The sequence below is a fragment of the Solea senegalensis genome, linkage group LG1 (assembly GCF_019176455.1).
Source record: "Solea senegalensis isolate Sse05_10M linkage group LG1, IFAPA_SoseM_1, whole genome shotgun sequence".
In the NCBI taxonomy this organism is placed as follows: domain Eukaryota; kingdom Metazoa; phylum Chordata; class Actinopteri; order Pleuronectiformes; family Soleidae; genus Solea; species Solea senegalensis.
In genome coordinates this window covers 14,851,929-14,873,143 of record NC_058021.1, presented here as the reverse complement: position 1 = coordinate 14,873,143, position 21,215 = coordinate 14,851,929, and the positions used below count along the sequence as shown (strand labels likewise).

Sequence of the window (21,215 nt, the reverse complement as noted above, 5' to 3'; positions counted from 1 at the left end):
AGATGAGAAATCATCATTTACTTAGCCCGCAGCTCGTTGCTAGCTGTTGCTCGGAGCCCTGTGTCGAGGTGTTGTCAGCGTAGCAGACGAAAACAGCACATTTCCTCGACTTTTACTCGGCGCAACGATGACCCTCTGACAACAAGAATGGACATAAGTTTACAATGACGGGGGAGAAAAAGAAGAAAAAGCGGCTGAACCGCAGCATTCTTCTTGCAAAGAAAATTATAATAAAAGATGGAGGAAGTGTGAGTTAAATATTTATTTATCTTCGTTGATTTAACTTGGCAGCGAGCTATTCTTGCTCTCGACCGCTTAAGTTAGTCTGTAGCTTTGTTCCTTAAAGAAAACGCAGCTGTGTGGGGCGGCATTTGATGGCTCTGTCCCCGGCAGGTAGAGTCACCCGTTAGCTGCGACCGCTTAGCTAAATGGCTAACCTAGCGAGCTGTAAACTAGCAGCGTGTTAGCGGCCTACGTTAGCAGCCCGTTTACACGTCAGCTTGGCTCAGTCATGTTTTTCTTCATCGTCTGTCGTTGCAACCACCGTTGAACATTCGCATATTACATTTAAAACATCCTTTATTGATAATTGTACTCCACGTTTGTTCGAATATCGTTACAGGGCAGCACCAAGTTGTACATCACACGAGCTCGGGAACTTTAGCACACTAGCATATGTGTTAACGGTTTTTGGCATTAATTTACATTTCTCAATATACCCTGTCATGATTAAAGTGTTTCATGAATGTTTTGTCCTGCATAGTGTCAAATAAACGACGTAATCTAACTTGTCGGAGAACGTAACGCATCCCCGCTTGATTATGTTAACTACAATATTTATTTATTTATCTGACATTACAGTGTTGCACCGTTTACTTAACGTAGCTAAAAGCAAGGCGGTAGTTAAGCAACAAACAGTGCTAACAAAAACTGGAAACACTGCCGAAGAGACTTAAGTATGAGAATGATCCCAGATTAAAGACTCATACTAAACTACTGTATGTGCTGATCATACATTGTACAATGGTGGCAATATACACCGGTCAGCCATACTATTAAGATTAGTTATTTGTCCAAATGTGTCATTGTCATTTGTGGGGGAAATAAGTCAAGAATTATTTCAATTCAATTATTGGTATTTTTACATATAAATATAGACTTGACTTAATTTCCTTTGGTAACTTGATTTGTTTTTCTGTGCGATACAGTAACACCCATGTGTCTTTGTGTATTGTGAATTCCATGAAACTAAACTAAAAATTAATTACATGATGTCATTCATTATTATAGTATAATAATGACTGACATCTTCAGTTGCTATGTTCAACGTGAACACTATAGGTGCATGTTGTTGAATGTGTATATACAGTACACATACTATATATGTGCAGTCTCAACATACTGGTTTTAATGTTGTGGCTGATCTGTAATATGCTTTGGTTGCATGCATACAGTACATTGAGAGGCACATGGGAGCCATCATAAATAATATAAAAGATGTGGTTTTTGAGAGGTTTTTTGACTTTTTACTGTAAGAGTGTATTGAGACTTGGTGCGTAATTGTTGTAAATACTGGCCATTCAGATTATGGGATGCGTATTGCTTTGGCCAAACAAATATCACAGGGCAGACAGTTATGATATCCTTATGAAGGTAGTCCTAATGGACAAGAACCTTTTCTTGCAGTAATAACACATGGCTTTATAGATTTCCTTTATAGTTTCCTTAGAAATATTATTGTTGCTGTACTATAATGCTGTAGTAAGGGCTGCCTGTTCACCCATTAAGATCAAGATTTTCGCCTTCAGCACCCATTCATTGCATCTGATAGACTTCGATGAAAATAAGATCTATAGATAAATAGAAGGATGTGGAATTATTAAAGAGGAAGTGGCAGCATTTCAGTATGATAAGGCATTATAGATGGTTCCTCCTTTTCCCCATAAAGGAGATGGTGTGACCATCTATGTTTTATGGGGGGGGTTCAATCATACCCAGTCTTTTAATACTGTTTTGTTTTCTCAACCTCCCCTCATGAGGAAATTGCAAAGCATGTGTGGGTAAACAAGTACCACCTGTGTTGGTCAAGTTAACCCTGGCCTACTTAACAATCTGTACAGTTTTCACTTCTTCCCGTGTTTCTTATTAAACACAGCACCAGTACCAACTTTAACACATTTTTATTGCTGCAGTGAAGTGACTTATTTCCAGTGGGTTTTGCATATTACAGATACAGGTCTGTATTTATAATGACCTGTTAAAGAACACAAATCATTCTGTTATTGTATTATAACATTATGTGTCATTTAGCAGATGTATTATCAAATCAACTTTATTACCTCTTCTTTAGTTAATGTTTAATTTGTAGTTGTATTATATAGACACTTTCTTGTCTGGTAAATTAGCTCAATTTACCAGGCAAGGTGAACGTATAATATTTTGTTTTACCCACAATTAACACATATAATATATAATCAGAACAGCTCAACCGTGTCTCACTGTAGTAGTGTGCTGGGAAAACTCTAATATAGTGGCTTGTTTTTCATTTTGGCAAGTACAACTGTCTTGTTGGATATGATATCAATGTGAAAAACAACCACTTCCTTTTTATATCTTTCTATTCTATCAAAATACTCAAACCCGGTTCCAGGCCTCTGAATTGCGGTTATCAGAGGAGTCTAAATTAAGTTATTCTGGCAGCTGAGTCTGATTATTATGTATGTGAATCATGTAAATTATATAAAAAATACTTAAACTGAGAATGTTACCTGTGTTTATGTAGTGACTGCTCTGACTTTTTTCTGAGTGATTCTTGTCTATAAGTTTCCGTAGCTGTATATAGGAAGTGGCTAGTAACATGTCTCGGGCGCCTTTGTTGTACTCGGATGTCAGCACTGTGATATTGTTTGGTACTTCTTCAAAAAATGTGTTTACTCAACTGCGGGTGGTCCTAAAAGATCAGATGTTTCATCACTGCCTTGAAATGGTTACATTTGATCTGTTGCCACCAGCTACCTTTAACGGACAATATGTTGTTTTACTGCTTATCAGCTAAATCCCATTCTCTTTGTGTGTGTGTGTGTCTCCACCCAGCCTCAGGGAATCGGTGAGCCCAGTGTTTACCATGCTGTGGTGGTCATCTTCCTGGAGTTTTTTGCATGGGGTCTCCTCACCACCCCGATGCTCGCGGTAAGTCTGGTTGCATGTGCTTTCACATGGACACACACTGATATGTAAGCTGACATTAAAGTTTTTTGTATATTCTTATGCCTACGTCTCTCTTCTCTGAAACCCTCTGTAACAAGTGTCATTTCCCATTGAATCACTAAAGGCCCATCAGTGCCTATGAATAATTGAATTCATAATCAAACGAGTAAGGCCCTGGATGAGGCCTGGTGTTGTTTTTGTTTGGGTATATTGGCAGATGTTAGGCTGGGTGCTACTGGACTGAGAAATATGAAAAGGGCATCAAACAGTTGTATTGTCTGAGTTTTTTTGTTAAAGGCTCATGGTAGGGTGTTGTTAGGCTACAGCACAGATGCCAGGCAGATCACACTATACACTCACTACACACAGTGCTCTACAGTGGTATGTTCAAGAGGTACCATTTGTTATTTTCTGTTTTATTTGGCAAGATTTAAATAAATTGACGCTTCCTCAAAAAAGTTGTGTATGTGTGTACATATTTTTACTTCACACATCTCTTTTAGGGCAAAGACTTGGTTTTTGAGTTAGAGTTTGGGTTAGGCATTTATGTGTCATGTCAGTGGGTGTCCTCACAATTATAGACAGACAAGTTTAGTTGGATTGTGAGATAGCTTAATAGTTTTCTGCTTTTTCTTTTTCAAGTCAAACACTTTAATTATTGATTTCATGTCCAGTTCCATATATCTGAGCACTTTCATCCACATACGTAAGTTTGTTTGTGTAGAAACCGGTATCTCCAGCAAATGATGAGCAAACATCTGTGAACCACATGTCCTGACCAGACTGTCTTATATAATGTGTGCTTTCCTGCAGGCTCTCATTTGAAGAGATAGTTGTGTGTGTAACTGTTGAGAATTAATTAGTGGGGGTTTGTTGTCCTCAAGATTCCTGTGTGAATGCAGGATTTGCATGTTGGAGTAATCAGAAGGTGTCTGAAAAGGAGAGGGACTGCTTCACCACTCCCAGTGAGCACTCTGCTTCATTAGTATCCAGCAGCAACGGTTGGTGTGGGTTGGGTAGCTGACTCCCTGAGGAAACGAAGGAGATTCTTAGCCATGCCACGAGCTTTCCCTCTTTACCCCTGAACAATATCCAGATCCTGTTTTCCAGTCTCAGTCGAGCTTCGCGTGTCCTCAATTAAATTAAAAGCTTTTTGTTCCCACACCAGGCACTTGTATGCAACACTTTATGCTTCACGTTGTGAACTTTGAATTGATCTATAAGTGACCTCCTTTCTTTTCCTGCATGCCTACAAAGTTACATTGATCTTAGAATCTAGTGTCCACCTGTTTAAATTCTAGTTACATTACAGTAAATCTGTAACCAAACTCAATGTTATGGTGAGGCATATGTATTGATTTCCATGATTAAAGTTAAAACTAGGGCTGCAATTACGATTCAGTGTTTCCCAAAGCTTTGTTCTGAATTGTCTTGTTTTGTCCACAAACCATAATTGTCATGTAAAAATCTGCATATCTGTGTTTTATTGGTCTGATAATGTATAACATTACACATCGAAGAAAGATGAAGTAAACCAAGTCTCAATGATTTGTCTATATATCAGTGTTTGAGGAGGCTACAAACCTCTTTTTGTCTTTGTAACCGCCGGTTTTCACTGTTTCACAGTTCTGTTTATTCATTGAGTAACTGTGCATAACAACAGGTCAAAGAACTCGGCCATCTGATAACACACATCAATGGCTCATGTAACCATGAAAACAATTGGTATACACCAAAGAAAGCCACTTTGTCAGTTTTTGCAACAAAAAAGCAATTGGACTACCTGAGTGAAGTTGAAGACATTTCACCTCTCATCCATATTTCCGGTCAGCAGTGTGGGAACATTTGGGTTATCAACATGTGGGTCAAAACCTTGTAAAAAGGTTTTTGTACTTTTTAAGCATTTCTTGACTGTTCTGCAACAGACCACCATGATAGAATCATTCAGTCATGTCTTCTCTTAATTTCCATCCTCCGTTATTTGTTGAATGGACAGGTTTTTGTTTAATGCTGACTAAACTACCTGAACACTGAAGAATGTCACAGTTTGAATTGTGATGCAGTTTTCTGTCGACAAGGGGGCTTCATATGCTGTTATCTGTGCTTTATTCTCCAGGTATTACACCAAACATTCCCCCAACACACATTCCTGATGAATGGGCTCATTCATGGTGTCAAGGTAAGAGATGACAGAGGAAAAACAGGGGACCAATATTCTGTCTCTGAAATAGCAGCAGTATAACATATTTAGATTGAGACTACTGTGTACTTTACATGTTAATGGAATGCATGATATTTGTAATGCTAAAATATAACTATTATTGTTATCCATTTAAAATCATAAATAAATAAATATTTGTTTTAGTGGGTGAATGTTATGCTAGATGAATTTCTGACTTCTCAGAGAAGCCCAGCGAGTCAGCTCAAATTTGGGTATAAAAAGGTGAATTTATTTTATTTGGCAAATAAATATTAACAATATTTTTAGTTTTAAACAAGGGTGTGAAAGATTTCTAAAATATATATATATATATTGTCTCTCATGACAGGTGGTCTAATACATTTGTTAAGCACTGTGTGTGTACGCCATCTTTTATATTATTTTATATTTATGTTAATTTTTCACAGTTTAAATTAAATAATCATTAGCCTTTTAGCTGAACACTTTTTGTGATCTTTGGACACATGATATTAGTAAACACTATTTTTTTTCGGTACTGCAAGTTTGTTTATTTTTATTGTTGTAGGGATGGCACAGTGGCACTTTTGTGTCAATTACAGATATTACAAACTAACACAAGTCATAAGACCTTTTAAATTCTGGAGCTGTTAACAATGCATTTGTGCAATTTCAAGCTTTTTCAAAGACATAATTCTCTAACTGTTACAAATATTCTTCTCCCATGAAATAGAAACAAACAGCCCACAATACGACTCAGCTAAAATGCTGTTGCTGATTTTTATTTGCATTTCTACAGTTTGTGCATAGTGAAGCAAGTGATATATAGGATTTGGATTGTGTCCGATTTTACATTTTGATCTGTCCAGTGTCCAATCCAGTGATTTTGACCAGTATCGGACTGACGGTTTTTGTTTAACAATGCCTTGTGTGACAAAGTTATGTTGCATGTTTACACTCAGCTACTGCACTGGTCCCTCACCTGGCCACCACATAGATCAGCAGTATGTGCAATTTGATGGTCTGTGTCTGAAGACGGGTGGAAAAAGAAGACCTATAATTATTTTGGGTTTTATAGTTTTGTTTGTGACAAGAAAACCTTTTGTGTTCAAGAAACACTTTGCAACTACCAGCAAATGTTGTGAATGTAAACCACATTGATAAGCGTGTGTTGAGTGGAGTTTGTATTTTATAACTTGTTGCAGTGGACAAACTCTAAAATGCTACACGTTGCAAAATTAGCTGTGTTGACACTGTCAACTGTCTGTACATGAATCATTGTGCTTGTTGACTTGGAAACGTCACTTTAGTTATCCATTTACAGCTCTCTATTTAACTGAACTTCTCTCCTTTTCAATTCTGTTATCCCACGTCATCCTCCATCTTTCCGTATGTCCCCTCTAGGGCCTATTATCATTTCTGAGCGCTCCACTGATTGGAGCATTGTCAGACGTATGGGGACGCAAGTCTTTCCTGCTGCTAACAGTCTTCTTCACGTGTGCGCCCATTCCACTGATGAAGATCAGCCCATGGTGAGTTTAGAAATAAACTTAACAGTTAACATGCATTATTTGGTACAAAACAAATAAATGGTCAAAAATATTTTTAAAGCACACTTGTGTGATTCTAATGGCTAAAAAATGGGATTCCATAGCATTAATTTTGTAATATCAAGTTCTGAAGCTCTGAAATATTTATTAAAGGTTGCAGAATCAAATAAACCTCTCCTTCCAGTTTAATAGAACCAAACTACGTTCTGACAGACTACTGACCCTGAAGTAAGCAATAGCTTGTTACGTGTGGTTATTTAATTTGTGTTTTCTTTTTGCAGGTGGTACTTTGCAGTCATCTCCATGTCTGGCGTCTTTGCTGTCACCTTCTCTGTGATCTTTGCTTACGTGGCCGACATCACGCAGGAGCATGAAAGGAGCACAGCATACGGTTTGGTAAGGAGTGGCTGTCCATGTTTAAAATATGTGGATAAACATTGTAAACACTACATAAAAGAATTATCATTGGATAACTGTCTCTCGTCTATCAGATTAAACAAAATGGTCAGTATTCAGAGAAAATAAAAGCCCCAATATAAAAGAGGAATCCACAAAAGAACAATTGCTTCATGTTTTGCTCACCTCTGCTCTGCTCTGCTGTGTCCTCCCTCCCCAGGTATCGGCGACCTTTGCAGCCAGCCTGGTTACCAGCCCTGCCATTGGAGCCTACCTGTCTGTGACCTATGGTGACACGTTGGTGGTGATCCTGGCCACAGCCATCGCACTGCTCGACATCTGCTTCATCCTAGTGGCTGTACCAGAGTCGCTGCCAGAGAAGATGAGGCCAGCATCATGGGGAGCACCAATCTCCTGGGAACAGGCGGACCCATTTGCTGTGAGTGGAAAACACAGCCCTCTTCAATGATCATTTAGCAGTGTTGATGAGCGAGTGTTCAGCATAAGTTCTATTCAACCGTACAACATTTGGTTCCAGATTGTGAAGCGACAGCTTCTGATCAGATTTCACTTCTCTTCTATTTTAAATATGTACATAACAATATAACCACGTGTGCTGAATGATGAAAAGTGTGTCAACAACAAATGTTTTCTAGAACCTCTGTCTATCTAGTAATAGCGTCTTAACAAGTGTGGGAGCTCCGTGGAGCAAGTCGCTTTTAAATGGAAAGACAGCTGCTCTTGGCCGCCATGTTGGATGTAAAGCTAGCATGCCAGGGGGTTGTGATTGATTGCTTCGCCTTTTTTAGTAGAGTCTGAAGTTGGCCAAAATGGCATCCTTGTCAGATGTGTCTGCAGAGCAAAATCAAATCGCTGGCAGTTTCTGCTGGGTTCACCCAGGCTAGAGAGAGACAGAAGGGCAAAGAATGGCTGAGTGAATTGATGTGCTATGCAAAGCTCTGCAATGAAATCAGATTGCATTGGCTTAAAATGTGAAACGAAAATGCCGAATCAATATGTGGTGGTCAGTGATGACAGTGTGGACAAAAGACAAACAAATCTATGTACAGGAGACACATAAGTGTAAAACATTTTGTGTTCACTAGTAAGAGGACGTTATTTTAAGTCAGCAGTCATTCACTGTGGGCCGGGATGCATTTAGGTTCACACTGCTTAACGATCAGAAGTCATGTTGTAATGGAGCTTCAGTGGGGATGGTGTGCAAAGACCTTTAGATGGATATGTGCTTCTATGTCAGTTTCTACATTAATCGCTAATTTGCTTTTCTGAAAAAGAGTTGCTGGAGGGGTCTGAATACTTGCTAAATATAGCGTCAAAGTCATTAAGTTGGCAACACTGTTTGCCGGATGACGAGCGGGAAAGGAAGTTGGACACAGTTATAATAATAAAAGAATTATTTTCCGAACAAAAGCCCCCATTTTGTAACAATCGATTTGTTTTGATTATTTTGTTTTTGTAATCGTTATGGCCCCCGAAAAATATCGATTTAAAAGTTGAAAGTGAAATGATTCTGCAATATCCCATGTAAAAGAATAACATTGCACACATACATGTTTGTTTGTTTATGTTAAGAAAAAAGTGAGTAAAACAACCCTGGACAGGAATGGTTAGCGGCATGCTGGTGCTCTTTTTAAACATCTTTTGTAACATTTTACAGAGGAACAGCTTTTTTTATCAGTTTAAAATAGCCATTCCATAATTTGCTTCCCTAAAACAATACAACTAACCATTTCATCAAGACAATGGTCAGTGGATATTTCAGTTGTAAAAGTCACAAGTTGCAGCAAGAAAGAAGGAAGTTGACAGCATGTTTGCTGGATTCAGAACTACCCAATTTTATTAACATACAGTATCTTTTCTTAAGGTGATTATATCTGTGTTACACATTCTTGCAGCATGCATTTAAATTTCTCTTCTTCTCTTCGCTCTTCCAGTCTCTGCGTAAAGTGGGCCAGGATTCCACAGTGCTGCTCATCTGTATCACAGTGTTTCTCTCCTACCTCCCTGAGGCTGGCCAGTACTCCAGCTTCTTCCTTTATCTCAGACAGGTATGGCTCTTCTTAAACATAAATGCTTTTTTTTAATATATATATATACATATATATATCTCAGATGTGTTTGATATAAAGTTGTTGTTTTTTTGCTCAGGGTATTCTTTTTGATTTCTTTTAAGATTATATTTTTATTCAGGGTTAAACTTATGGCTCATTCATGAAACAGAATTCTACTTCAGTAATTTATGTTTCTAATGGCAGAAAATGGACAAAATGGCAAGTTGAAATTTGCAGAGTGCCCACTTTCACTTGCATTATATCCAGGATTGGATCAGCAGCTTTGCTGAGTTGCCTATTTCTCTGCTTGAACAAATAGAGAAAATTCATTATGTGTCTCAGCAAAATGCTACAGCGGGAAACCCAGTGCTTCTGCGAACGCACGGTGCCAAAAATGGACAGGTAGTTATTTATAGACTGTTAGCATCTGGAACAAGCTCGCTGCTCCGAAACAGACTGATGAGGTGTGACCTCTCTTTTTCTAAACTGTCTGAACAGAGGACTGTTAACTTTGTGTAAACACAGTCAGTTAAACCAGTCGGGCAAGTGAGACACACGCACACACACAGAGCTGTTATTCCTTCTACCACCTTGACAAAGACAGCGATGCCGCTCTTGAGTGTTTAGGCCTTTATTACTCACCACACCCGTGTGTTCTCTTTTTACCAAATTAGTTAATCATATACCTTTCTGCCTTCAGTGTCATTCTAGACATTTCACACAAGCTGTTCTACCTCTGCTGCCTGTGTTGAAGGGTAACATATTTGACCTGAATACACCTAAGAACACAATGAAGGGGAAAATAAAGACTTGCACTTTTTTTGTTGCAAGATGCAGTTTTCACAGAACAATGTGGACAAATCTCCTCCCTTAATTGTGTTTATTGAAGAGTGTGAATAGGGGCTTCCTGTGTTTGTGCATGCTGCTCTGTAGATGAATGGGTCATGTCCTAACTTGTATTGTTTCACGTCTCTCTCTCTCTCTCTCTCTCTGTCTCTGTCTCTGTCTCTGTCTCTCTCTCTCTCCCTCACCCTCAGGTTATAGGCTTCTCATCAGAGACTGTGGCTGCTTTTATCGCTGTAGTGGGGATCCTCTCAATACTAGCTCAGGTATTTGAAAAAATTTACTAATGTTTGGTTTCTCCTCAACGTTGAGCAGCCCCCCAATGTTTTTATTGTATTTATTGTGTTGTAGTATTTCGCAGTTCTCTAAACTGAAAGTAGTTTAATGTTTATGGCCTAAATCCACAAAGTTAGCAAAGCCATTGCTCACAGACACAGTCAGTATGGATAAGGAAGCGAAACCCAAAAGTCTTCAAAGGTTGTGGGGAGGGCAGTGGCGCAATTTGTGGAAGAACCGATCACAAAAAACGATTTTGACATGCTTTCAACACGCACCTCCATGTCCATCGCACCATCCCAATAAGTGAGACAGATTTTATTTACATTCCGTACACACAGTAAGTGGGATACCTCTTCCAAAAATGGGCTTTGGAGCAATATTGTTTGTCACATGTAATTTGATTTTTTGAATCCTATCAACAGAATATTTTATCTCTACAACTGTGTCAAGAGTGACAGGGATATAAAATGAAAGTATATCTTTTGTTTCCACAGACGGTGGTGTTGGGAATCCTGATGCGGTCCATTGGAAATAAGAACACAATACTGCTCGGCCTCGGCTTCCAGATCCTCCAGCTGGCGTGGTACGGCTTCGGCTCTCAGCCCTGGTCAGTATCTCCTTCAACTTGTTTATAATATGCGCACATACAGCTTGACACACATATCTACCCCCCAGTATACCAGAGCATACCCAACGCATTTAAGTTACATTTATACACCAACACACACTCGGCTCATTTGCAGACTGGGAGGAGTGAGGCTGGAGGAGAAGTGGCACCCGATTTTGACAGTTTGTGAGAAAGCAGCAGGAGGAGGGTGGTGTCCAGGTCAAGTAGCTTTTCACTGTGAGGGGTGATTTTGTCAAAGGCAGCGCTGTAGTCAATGAAAATCATCCCTGCACAGGTATCTGGATGTTTAAATGGCTCAACTCTGTGTGGAGTTCTATAATGATGACATCTTCTGTGCATCTGTTTGCTCTATAAGCAAAACTGGTGAGTGTAAATGTTGGGCATGAGGTGACCTTACAGACCTATTACAAAACCACAGTCTTCATGATTCAGCATGAGTTAACGCTCTTTGCTCACATTAAATTCCATTGAAGAAGCTGAAGCCGCTTGTCTACATTTAACTGTGTGTCAGTCAGTATCCTTCCTCGGTCAGTTGAAATGACTGGAAGACTGTATTTTTAAGTGCAGTTTTGAACTAGAATTCCTAGCTACTGTTGTTATCCCCTGACAAACCACTAGAGGGGAGCATAGCTTAAAGGTAAGCTTGAAGGTAACATTACCACTGAGGTGGTGGCCTTTTTATATGCACATACACCCTGTGGTGGCACAGTAGTCTGATATCTGGGACTATTATCAATGGAGTCAATGTATTGATATTTGTTTGACTGATTTAAAAAAAGAGGCTGAAATTATTTATTTCCAGAAGTATGTTTGCGATATGTTTCAGAAAACTATTTATTTACTATTTCCGATTAAAGATTTTGCTTGTTTGCTTCAAAGCCAAATTGTGTATCAAGGTGATTTCACCATACAAGCACCATCCACTTGCAGATGATCAGTTTCATGTTCATGTCCTGAAATGAGATCAGCTCCATAGGTTTCTTTTGATGTTTTGACCTGGGAAATGGAGTAACTGTAAAATGTACTGATTCTTTTAAAGAGAAAAACACCACTCTCTTTTTTTTAACCTCTCTATATGATTTTCCAGCCAATGAATATCAACCTGGGAGGTTTTTCTGACTATTTATGGTCAAGTATGGGCCTTAGCTGAAGCTCGCTAAAGATGTGCTGAATTGCAAGTTGATCATGATTTATAAATGGACACTAAATGAGACCCCAGGTCTTTAAGTCCTGGTTAAAATTCACAAACAGAAGGTAGAGGTAGGACAGGCAAAGGGCAAGAAGTTGTTTTTACACTCCTCTTCCTTTCAGTGTTTCACTGAAAAAATCATCTATCAAAAGGAAAATGATACCATGATTTCTTCTAGTGTATATGTTATTTTGAGCACAAACTTTATCCACAAAAGCCTTAACTAAACCTACTCTGGAAGAACCTTTTTTTCATTTAGTTTGTATTGCTCACATGTGTTTATAGGATGATGTGGGCAGCTGGAGCTGTGGCAGCCATGTCCAGCATCACTTTCCCAGCCATCAGCGCCATCGTGTCCCGGAATGCTGATCCAGACCAACAAGGTACGTTTCTGATCTGTTTGTAGAACTGTTGGATTTCCTGGTAATATAATACCAAAACAATAGCATCTTAAATTCAAGAATACATCAGTGTTTGACTCTGACTTAAGCCGCGTTTCCATCACTGTACAGTTCGGCCACGGGAATTGTTGGGTCAATTATTTTGGTACTGTTCCTACTGTAAACTCAAAAAAATATGTACTTTACTGAACCGAACCATTCCACTCGGTGGAAACACGGCTTTAGAATGAATGCGTCAGAACTTTGCTTTCTTTGTTTACAATTACTGCTAAAATTGTCAAATATCTAATCACAGTATCAATCCTTTGACCAGGAGAAGTCACTGTGCTCTTCTGTAATTACAAAAGTCTTTTGTAATGAAATGTCACTGGCTCTGTCTAACAATAATTGGCTCACGATCAGTTAATATTTGTGTCCGTGTGTATCTGCAGGTGTCGTCCAGGGAATGATTACAGGAATCCGTGGCCTCTGTAATGGTTTGGGTCCTGCCCTTTATGGTTTTGTCTTCTACTTGTTCCACGTGGAGCTGAGCGACACAGACGGCTCCGAGAAAGGTGCCAAAGTCAACATGGCCAACCCCACAGATGAGGTAAACATCCGTTTAGGTTACTGAGTCCTGTGCAGTGTACAAATAATGTCACGCATTTGGTAATAGAGCTTTGGCTATTTAATTACTCCATTACTGTTTATTTGTTTTTTATTATTGGACAAAGTTTATTTCTTATGTATTAATGCAAATAATTACCTTATCCTTGGGTTGTCATAAAAGATGGCATCCCTGTTTGCAACAGTGTCATAAGAACCTGCATCTTGACTGGATTGACGTGTTTTCTTAGGATTAAAATATTGAAAATTGCTACAAAGTTCGTTCTAGTCAAATTTTAAAATCCTCTTGTTTGTTCCGATGTTTATTGAAAATGATCCTCTTCCATGTGGCTTTGAAATTTATATTGACTATCGAGTATTTTCGCTGGGCATCAGAAATAAATTCTAGGATCATGACAACCCTGATTTATCCTTCTATTTTGATATTTAACTGTTAAAACCCATGAGATAAAGTATACATCTTATCTTCCTTCTCTGCAGAGTTCCATCATCCCAGGTCCTCCCTTCCTCTTCGGTGCATGCTCAGTGCTGCTGTCTCTGCTGGTCGCCCTGTTTATCCCAGAGCACACGGGGGTCGGCCCGAGAACCGGTGCCTACAAGAAGCACAGCAACGGGGCACAGAGTCACTCCCACAGCCCCCAGGGCAGCGGGGCAGAGGGCAAGGAGCCTCTGCTGGAGGACAGCAGCGTATAACCTTAGCTAAAGGGGGCGGACACCCGCACTCCCCAGCCAAACGCCTGCACAAATGGACAAAGTACACACATTTTACCGTACAGACACACTCGCACCTCAGGCGCACATGAGACTTGAGTGCCGCAGAAGAGGTGTATGTGTCCGTGTTTGTGTCCACAGCACAAAAGTGGGCACTTGTTCCTAAGCAGCCCTGTTGTGTGTGTGTGTGTGTGTGTGTTTTTTAAAGCAGGGTAATTGTGAGGACCCTGTTCAATGAGAGAGTGAGTATTTTTCAGGCTGCACTGGAAACGTGTGTGTGTGTGACTCGGCTGAGCTGGACTCTAATCCCTGGTTTCTATAATACGGTAACAGAGTAGAGCATACAGCAAAGGTCACCCCCAAAACCCTCCTGGTGAGAATCAGAAACAAAGCGTTTTAGTTAGAGTGTGAGCATAGAGTTTCTCAAATGTCACTAAATCCCTGTGTGATAATTCTCGTTCCTGTGTTGCCGGTTAAGTGGCAGCTCGGCCTGTCTCATGGTTCACTGCAGTTCTGCTGTGACAACATTTTCAAGAAGGGAACACACATTTTCTTTTTTTGTCCTCTGAATGCACAGTAGCTGTAAACCTGTGAGTGGCGTCTCACAGAAGCGAGGACGGGGTCAAACAGTTTTACTTAGAAACGGCTTTGTAAGACCACCATTTGTTTAAATATCACACTTGTTAACAGACTGAAGTGTGTGCATACATGACCACTTAATTCATTTGTTTTGTTTTTTCAACATTTACTTGCCATTCTCTAGGTTAGGATTACATTTTGGGTTGTATATGTTTCTGTTTAATCCAAAGGCTAGTTGTGCTTTCAAATTTTAATCCAAGAAACAAATGTTGCCTTGACGTGACTTGAGATAAATGAATATATACATAAAGAAGACACATTACGTGACCTGTATGAAGACCCAGGTCTGAGGAGGCTCTGTAATCTTACACTATCGCTCCCATCGGAGCCGTTACTCACTTTTTATTCCTCTTCTTTTTTTTGCTTAACGTCCTTCCCGTCACTCAGTTTTCTGACGTTTATCACCAACAGGTTTGAGTTTTGCAGAGAGATGCTTTTATTTCAAACAGCCTCCGGGCCATTTAGTAGCTGGACACTCTGGAAAGTCTCTTATCAGCGGTCAGTGGTGAGTGATGCCGACTGTTAATGCAGGGAGTTTGAATTAATATCATTGGGTTCAACAGCCGATCGGTGTTGTCACTGCAGGGCTGTGATGTAATGTCAACTGAGTCAGATTGGTGTAAAACGGATAAACGGTGTCACGTAATCTCTCTCTCAGAGACTCAACTTTTAGATGTCAAGCACCTCATTTAACAGGCTACAGATTGTCCACAAGGGGGAGTGCTTTGGTCACTGTACAGCATCTGCATGAACCTGCCTGAAAGCAGCAACAGCAGCTTCAATATTGAGGGATGAAAAACAGCTGCAGAATCTTCAGTATTTCTCGAGTTTCAATGTTGAAAAAAGAAAGTTAATTTCACATTGTAAACTGCTGCTGTTGCTTTTCTCCTCACAGGTCGACGCTGTGTGTCCCCTCTTTATTTTATTTCTTTCCTTGTCCCGATGACTGTTAAAGACCGGTTTAAATGATTCCAGTCGCCATTTTAAAACCTTTAATTTAAAAAAAAAAAGGTAAATGTCAAGTGCATTTAAACAAAATTACAACAGATACTGTTAAGTAACTGACGCTGGATTTCAACATCCCTCGAGTGACGTCATGTTTTTGTGCCAATTTCGGTTGCTTTTTCATACGCGTCGTGAATGTGTGAGTGGTGTGGATATTGTTTCTTTGCTTTTTTTGACTTGATGTCTCTGGCTCAAGATTTAAGTTTTAACACTCTTCTTTTTATATGTCTTTTTAAAATGTCATTTTTAGGCTTGTTTTTTTTTTCTTCTTTTTCTGTTTTCAGTCTTCAATATCAAGCATTTCTCCTTTTCAGTTAACACATTTTCAAAGTCACTGAATGTTGAGAACCAGGCCGGAGACGTCGACCACACCTCGCCCTCAACATTTTGGCCTTTCACGTAGTTTAAATTAATTAATTCAGTAATACACAAAGTAAAGGATGTTACTCTTAATTTAATCTTTTCTATTTATTTATCATCTATTTGGACCAAGACGATAAAATCCAGACCCCTCGTAAATTTGTCAAGATTCTGCACCAGCCCAGCGTACACTTGCGTACAGCTTACACGCAGACGACTGTAAATGTAGAAAAAAAGGAAATCATGTGTACTACATCAAGTAAATGTACATATTTATCGCTCAAGAAGATAATGACCACCATTTGGTCTATTTGGTTGTATGGTGCAGTTCTCTAATTATTATACAGTATATTTCTCAAGACTTACCTGCTAGCCACTCCTGGTTTTAGTACGATCATGTGGTTTGTGGCCTGAACCCCTCTCTGTGTGCCTAAATTTAGCCAAGACATGAGTATGGCAACATAAGTAAATGGTGGTTATTATGTAAATATGGGAAACTAATGACAAACTATTTATTAAAGGTTTATTGTACAATGAAATGTTTGTGTGGAGCATATGTTTGGGTTAAAATGGTGTGAAGTTAAGTCTTAATAAAAGTGTTTCCTTTTTAGTTTAGAGCTCTGGTTAAACAGGTTTGTTTGTTTAGTCACATTAAGAGTTCTGTTTTACTCTACGTACACACTGTAAACATTTGATTCAGTGGTTATTATTGCACAAACCTAAGCTCATTTACTCTGAGGTTTGAGCCGTTCTTTATTAAAACCACAGGGGGGCATCTGTCCAGGGGTATCTGCAGCTTTTTAAGTCTTAAAGCACTGCTTTCAGCTCACTCTTTTTGAGAGAACTCGCACAAAAAAAAAAACTTTACTGTGTGAATGTTTTCTTTAACCTACTAGACGCTGTGGACATGATCAATTAGTGTATAATAGTCTTGCGCTGGTTTACCGGCCGTTCATCAAGTTCTGGTTCATAACGATATGACTGATTCATTATTCACCATGGCCTACAGCAGGACGTGCACTTGGACCGTCAACCTGTTTGTGTGTTTCTATGGCAGTTAATTTAATGCAGTACCTGTTCATTTATATTAGTAGTGTTTGAAGCACAGTCCCAACAGCTGTGGGATTAATGAACAGAATACAGACCACGTGGTGGGGTAGTGTTGTATGTGTTCTCCCAGTGTGTGCGCTTGTGTGTGTTTCTGCCTGTGTTGGGTTTGTTTAGCACTTTTATTTCCAGTTTCTCTCCTCTGAGAGTGTCAGTCTCTCAGGTGGATCTTGGCAACCAGGTGGCAGCTGACTGGAAGGAGGATTGGCTCCCCATGAGTGGTTGAAGAGAAGGGGACCCGGAATGTGGCCTTCCTCCTCCTCCTCACCTTTCCAAACGAAGCCTGTGTCGTTGCAATTCCGTAGTAGTTTAGTCGTAGTGTGTGGAGGGTTGGATAAGTTGCTGCATGGGTGTGGTATTTAAGTTGGTTTTGAAAGCTGCAATAGGCAGATTCTTTGCTTTTGTGTTTTTTGTTTATTTAAGATAAATAATGTTTGAGAATATTAAAAGGTAGCAGAAGAAGGAGAGAGAAGCCATTTTGTTTCATCTTTCTTTTCTCCTGTATTCAATTGGATTTTCCGTTTTCTTTGCAGGTAAGTTTAGGTTTGAAAAGATAAGTTTGGGTTTGGCATTGTTCCTCCATAACTGCTACCCTTCTTTAAACAGACTTTGGATTTATTTGGGCTTTCTTTGGAAAGACGAGGTGAAAGATACACACACACTCTGCTATCCAAAAACATGCAGAGGTTAATTGGACACTTGTCCCCCACCTCACATCAGCTGAGATTGGTTTCAGTTCCCCCACGACCACCGTGAAAGGAATACACATTTTTTTCAACATTTCAAAGTGGGTACTGCACACACTGGTGACCTCAGTGAGTCGCCCGCCAGGTTTTTACATCTGTCCAACAAACCATTCATGAAAAACACATTTATGCAATTAACCCTGTACATCAAAGTCAACTGTAGTTATTATGGTAATTTGACTCGTGCTGTTTGCAGGAATCTGACCAATCAGCGACTTTGTCGCCAGAAAGGGAAAAAGTGGGAAAAAAAAGTTTGTACATAGTTTTTGGACATTGAGAGATTGGACTTTTTTTTTTTTTTTTTAGATTTTAAATATGTATTGTGTTGTTCAAATTTCAAATTTAATATGCAAAATCTGGTGACTTTTAGTTTTTCTTCATTTTGAATTGTTAATGCACCATAGTGAAAGTTGATCTGGAAAAAAAGACAAAAGCACTTAACTCACAGGACATTTTCTGGTTAAATTAAGCATAATAATAATAATAATAATGTTATCTGCTGGAGGAAAGCTTTCCAAAATGAAGTGCCGTTATCATACTTTTTCCCCATGTGCTGCTACTCCCTGTAGGTGAGATCACTGGTGTTTCCACATCCCTTTCACACTTGCCCTTGAGAGATTAGCGTCTATCTACACAAACAGTTAGGACTTAAAGTATCAGCCACTCTTTATAATATGAGATTTCCTTCTACATTTAAGGTATAATCTCTGAGCGAGTCTGAGCAGTCCTGTGTTTCCATCTCTCTCTCGCTGTCTCTGCAGAAATATGATGACGTTTGTAAAAAAAACTGTCCAAGTGGAGCAGCAGGTGATATGAGGTCTTAACCTGGGGATAGAGGAGATAATAAGACTCTTATCCATAATCCATGGCCATTGTTTCCTCACAGGCGCGCTCACCGCGCTCGGCACTGCGCTGCTTCACTCGGCACAATCACGTAAAGCCTCAGTGAAACTGTTCAAAAAATTTTGCCTCACTCCTGTTTTGTTTCCCACTGTGATTTTACTTTCATCTCTGCAGGATCACTTTTGAACACACGCTTGATTTTCTTTTTTCCTGTAAAACACCAAAAAAGGCGGGGCTTTAAATTGTGGCCTCCAGTGATCGTAATTACACAATACATCAACAAACAGCAGGTTCCAGCTTTCCAGGAAATCAGAGACATGCAGTAGGATTAGCAGCTTTCTGGCAGCAGAGGCATTAGGGCATATTTTAACTTCACCAAGTGCTTTAGAGATCACTTTCAAGACGTAAAGGCTGTGCACGAGAGCCCGTCTGGTTCTCTGTGTTCTCTTTAATTTGTGCTGGTGTTGAAGATGGAACGAGCACAAGAGTGAAGAGAATGATTTGATTGTATATATAATATTGGCATAGGTATCTAAATTGTGTTAAGTTATTTGGTTTTGTTTTGGAGTTTGTAGATTTGCTCATTTAGCGCACGTTTGCACATCTGCACAAAGCAAAGTCATTAGACTGGTTTACTTGTTTAATTCAACTTCAGTATCGGCACACTTTTCACACCTAATAGTCCACTAGACTCAGCACGCCTTGCTTTTATACTTGAAACGGACCGAACCTTTTGATTAACGTATTCCCCTCGCCTGAGGCGGCATTACATCTACAACTACTGAAGGAGAAAACAAGACAAAAAATTAACAAGAAGACTCACTCAGCTGTTAATGCAGGGCAACTTCTGTCTCTGCCACATAAGAACAAAACGTTCTTGTTTTTAAATCAAATCAAATTGTGCTTAGGGCCCCGTAAAGGCTTTGGCCGGCCCTGGCTGGAGGTCCATAACACAGTCCACAATACTAGTTACATAAATGTCCATTAACCTCAGACAGCGAGAGCATCCATCAAGGTCTGCCTCCAAATGTGAAGTATTTTCTGGAAATGGCACCAGGAAGAACTCTGTCTTTAGAGGAGAACACCTCAAGCCCCACAGGCGCAGTGGGAAGGGGAAGTGGGTCCTGTAGTGGATGTCCCACTCAGTCCAGATACACGGCAGCATCTTTTCCTGCAGCATGCTGGCGTCTAGGAAGAGCCCTGGGGATTAATCATGCGTGAACCTCATTGTTCTTGCAGTCAAACTGGTCTGTGTGAACCTTGCTTTGTCACTAACCTCTGTCACAATTCCTGCTTTCCCATGTTCTATATGCAGACCCACACCAGTGTTCCCCTCATATGACTTCCTGGCACATGTGATTGACGAACTCAGGGGTAGGTGTTGGCCTCTGGACTCTTTAACGCACAACATCCCCGGACACAAAAATCTGATTTTTTTTTTTTGCTCCAAGGCCACCAAAAAAAATATATGATCAGTTCTGAACTCTTGAGTGGAACCTTTGAGGAATCTCTCCCACGCCTCTTTTGGAGTTGGATGGCAAAAATAACCTTGGTCACCGTGTGTTTATAATAGCAGAGTGAGTCAGCCTTATCTCCCTGGACCCTGACCCTGTTCTTTTTTGCTGTTAAATTCAAACAGTATATATCTATATGTTGGAATAAGGTAAAGGTTGCGTGGCGACGTGTGGATATTGTGAATGCAGCTGCTGCAACATCAGTCCCTTATATAAGAGTTCTTGTATTGCTGCCTGCAGTGAGGTTATCATTTACAACTGATTCCTGTCTTTACTGCGATAAACTAGCCCACCTGTGCTGCGACTGACAGCTACTGTACAATGTCGTCTATGTTATACTTATGATCACAATATTATCAGCAGATTTTTGGCTTTGAAATGTAGTATTGCAGTGGTTCTCACACTTTTTATAACGAGTACCACCTGAGAAAATATTGAGCTCTCGAAGTAACACCGCTATCACCAACGTTAAAATACAGTGGTGTAAATACAGTGGTCGAGCAGAGTCAACTACAGACTTTTCACAGGAGGCAGAATCCCCCAATATGACCCTTGATTAAGCATTTAACTGAATAAGCTGTTACCTCCTATGTTTACACCTCTATTATTTTATTGATTTTGCACAAGGAGGGAAATGAATATCTATGTCTGCTGCACCAGGAGTACGTAAAAATGTTATGTTAGTTTCAGGACAAAGAAGATTGTTCCAAACACTTTCGATATATTAGAATTAGAATTGTCATGTTTGTCAAATCACCAAATCATTGATCTATTGTTTGCAACTCTGCAGCACGCTGCAGCACGCCACCACATAACACCAACTATTGGCCTCACTCCACTGGCTAACATTTTAAAATTCTCTTCATTCTTAATTCCTAAAATTTGTTTTTAAATCATTAAATGGGCTGGCATCTTGATATCTGGCTGAACTGCTGCATCT

General features: G+C 39.7%; 1 protein-coding gene across 1 annotated transcript; it reads left to right on the top strand.

The window, feature by feature from the left end:
- Window position 1: 1 nt before the first annotated feature.
- Window positions 2-16,077, top strand: mfsd14a2 (major facilitator superfamily domain containing 14A2). The gene is made up of 12 exons (XM_044020914.1): window positions 2-248; window positions 3,094-3,189; window positions 5,324-5,386; window positions 6,791-6,918; window positions 7,218-7,332; window positions 7,553-7,771; window positions 9,288-9,401; window positions 10,442-10,513; window positions 11,021-11,133; window positions 12,629-12,726; window positions 13,176-13,333; window positions 13,831-16,077. The coding sequence occupies exons 1-12, from the start codon at window positions 165-167 to the stop codon at window positions 14,041-14,043; spliced, it is 1,473 nt and encodes a 490-aa protein (XP_043876849.1). The 5' UTR covers window positions 2-164; the 3' UTR covers window positions 14,044-16,077.
- The last annotated feature ends 5,138 nt before the right edge of the window (window positions 16,078-21,215 follow it).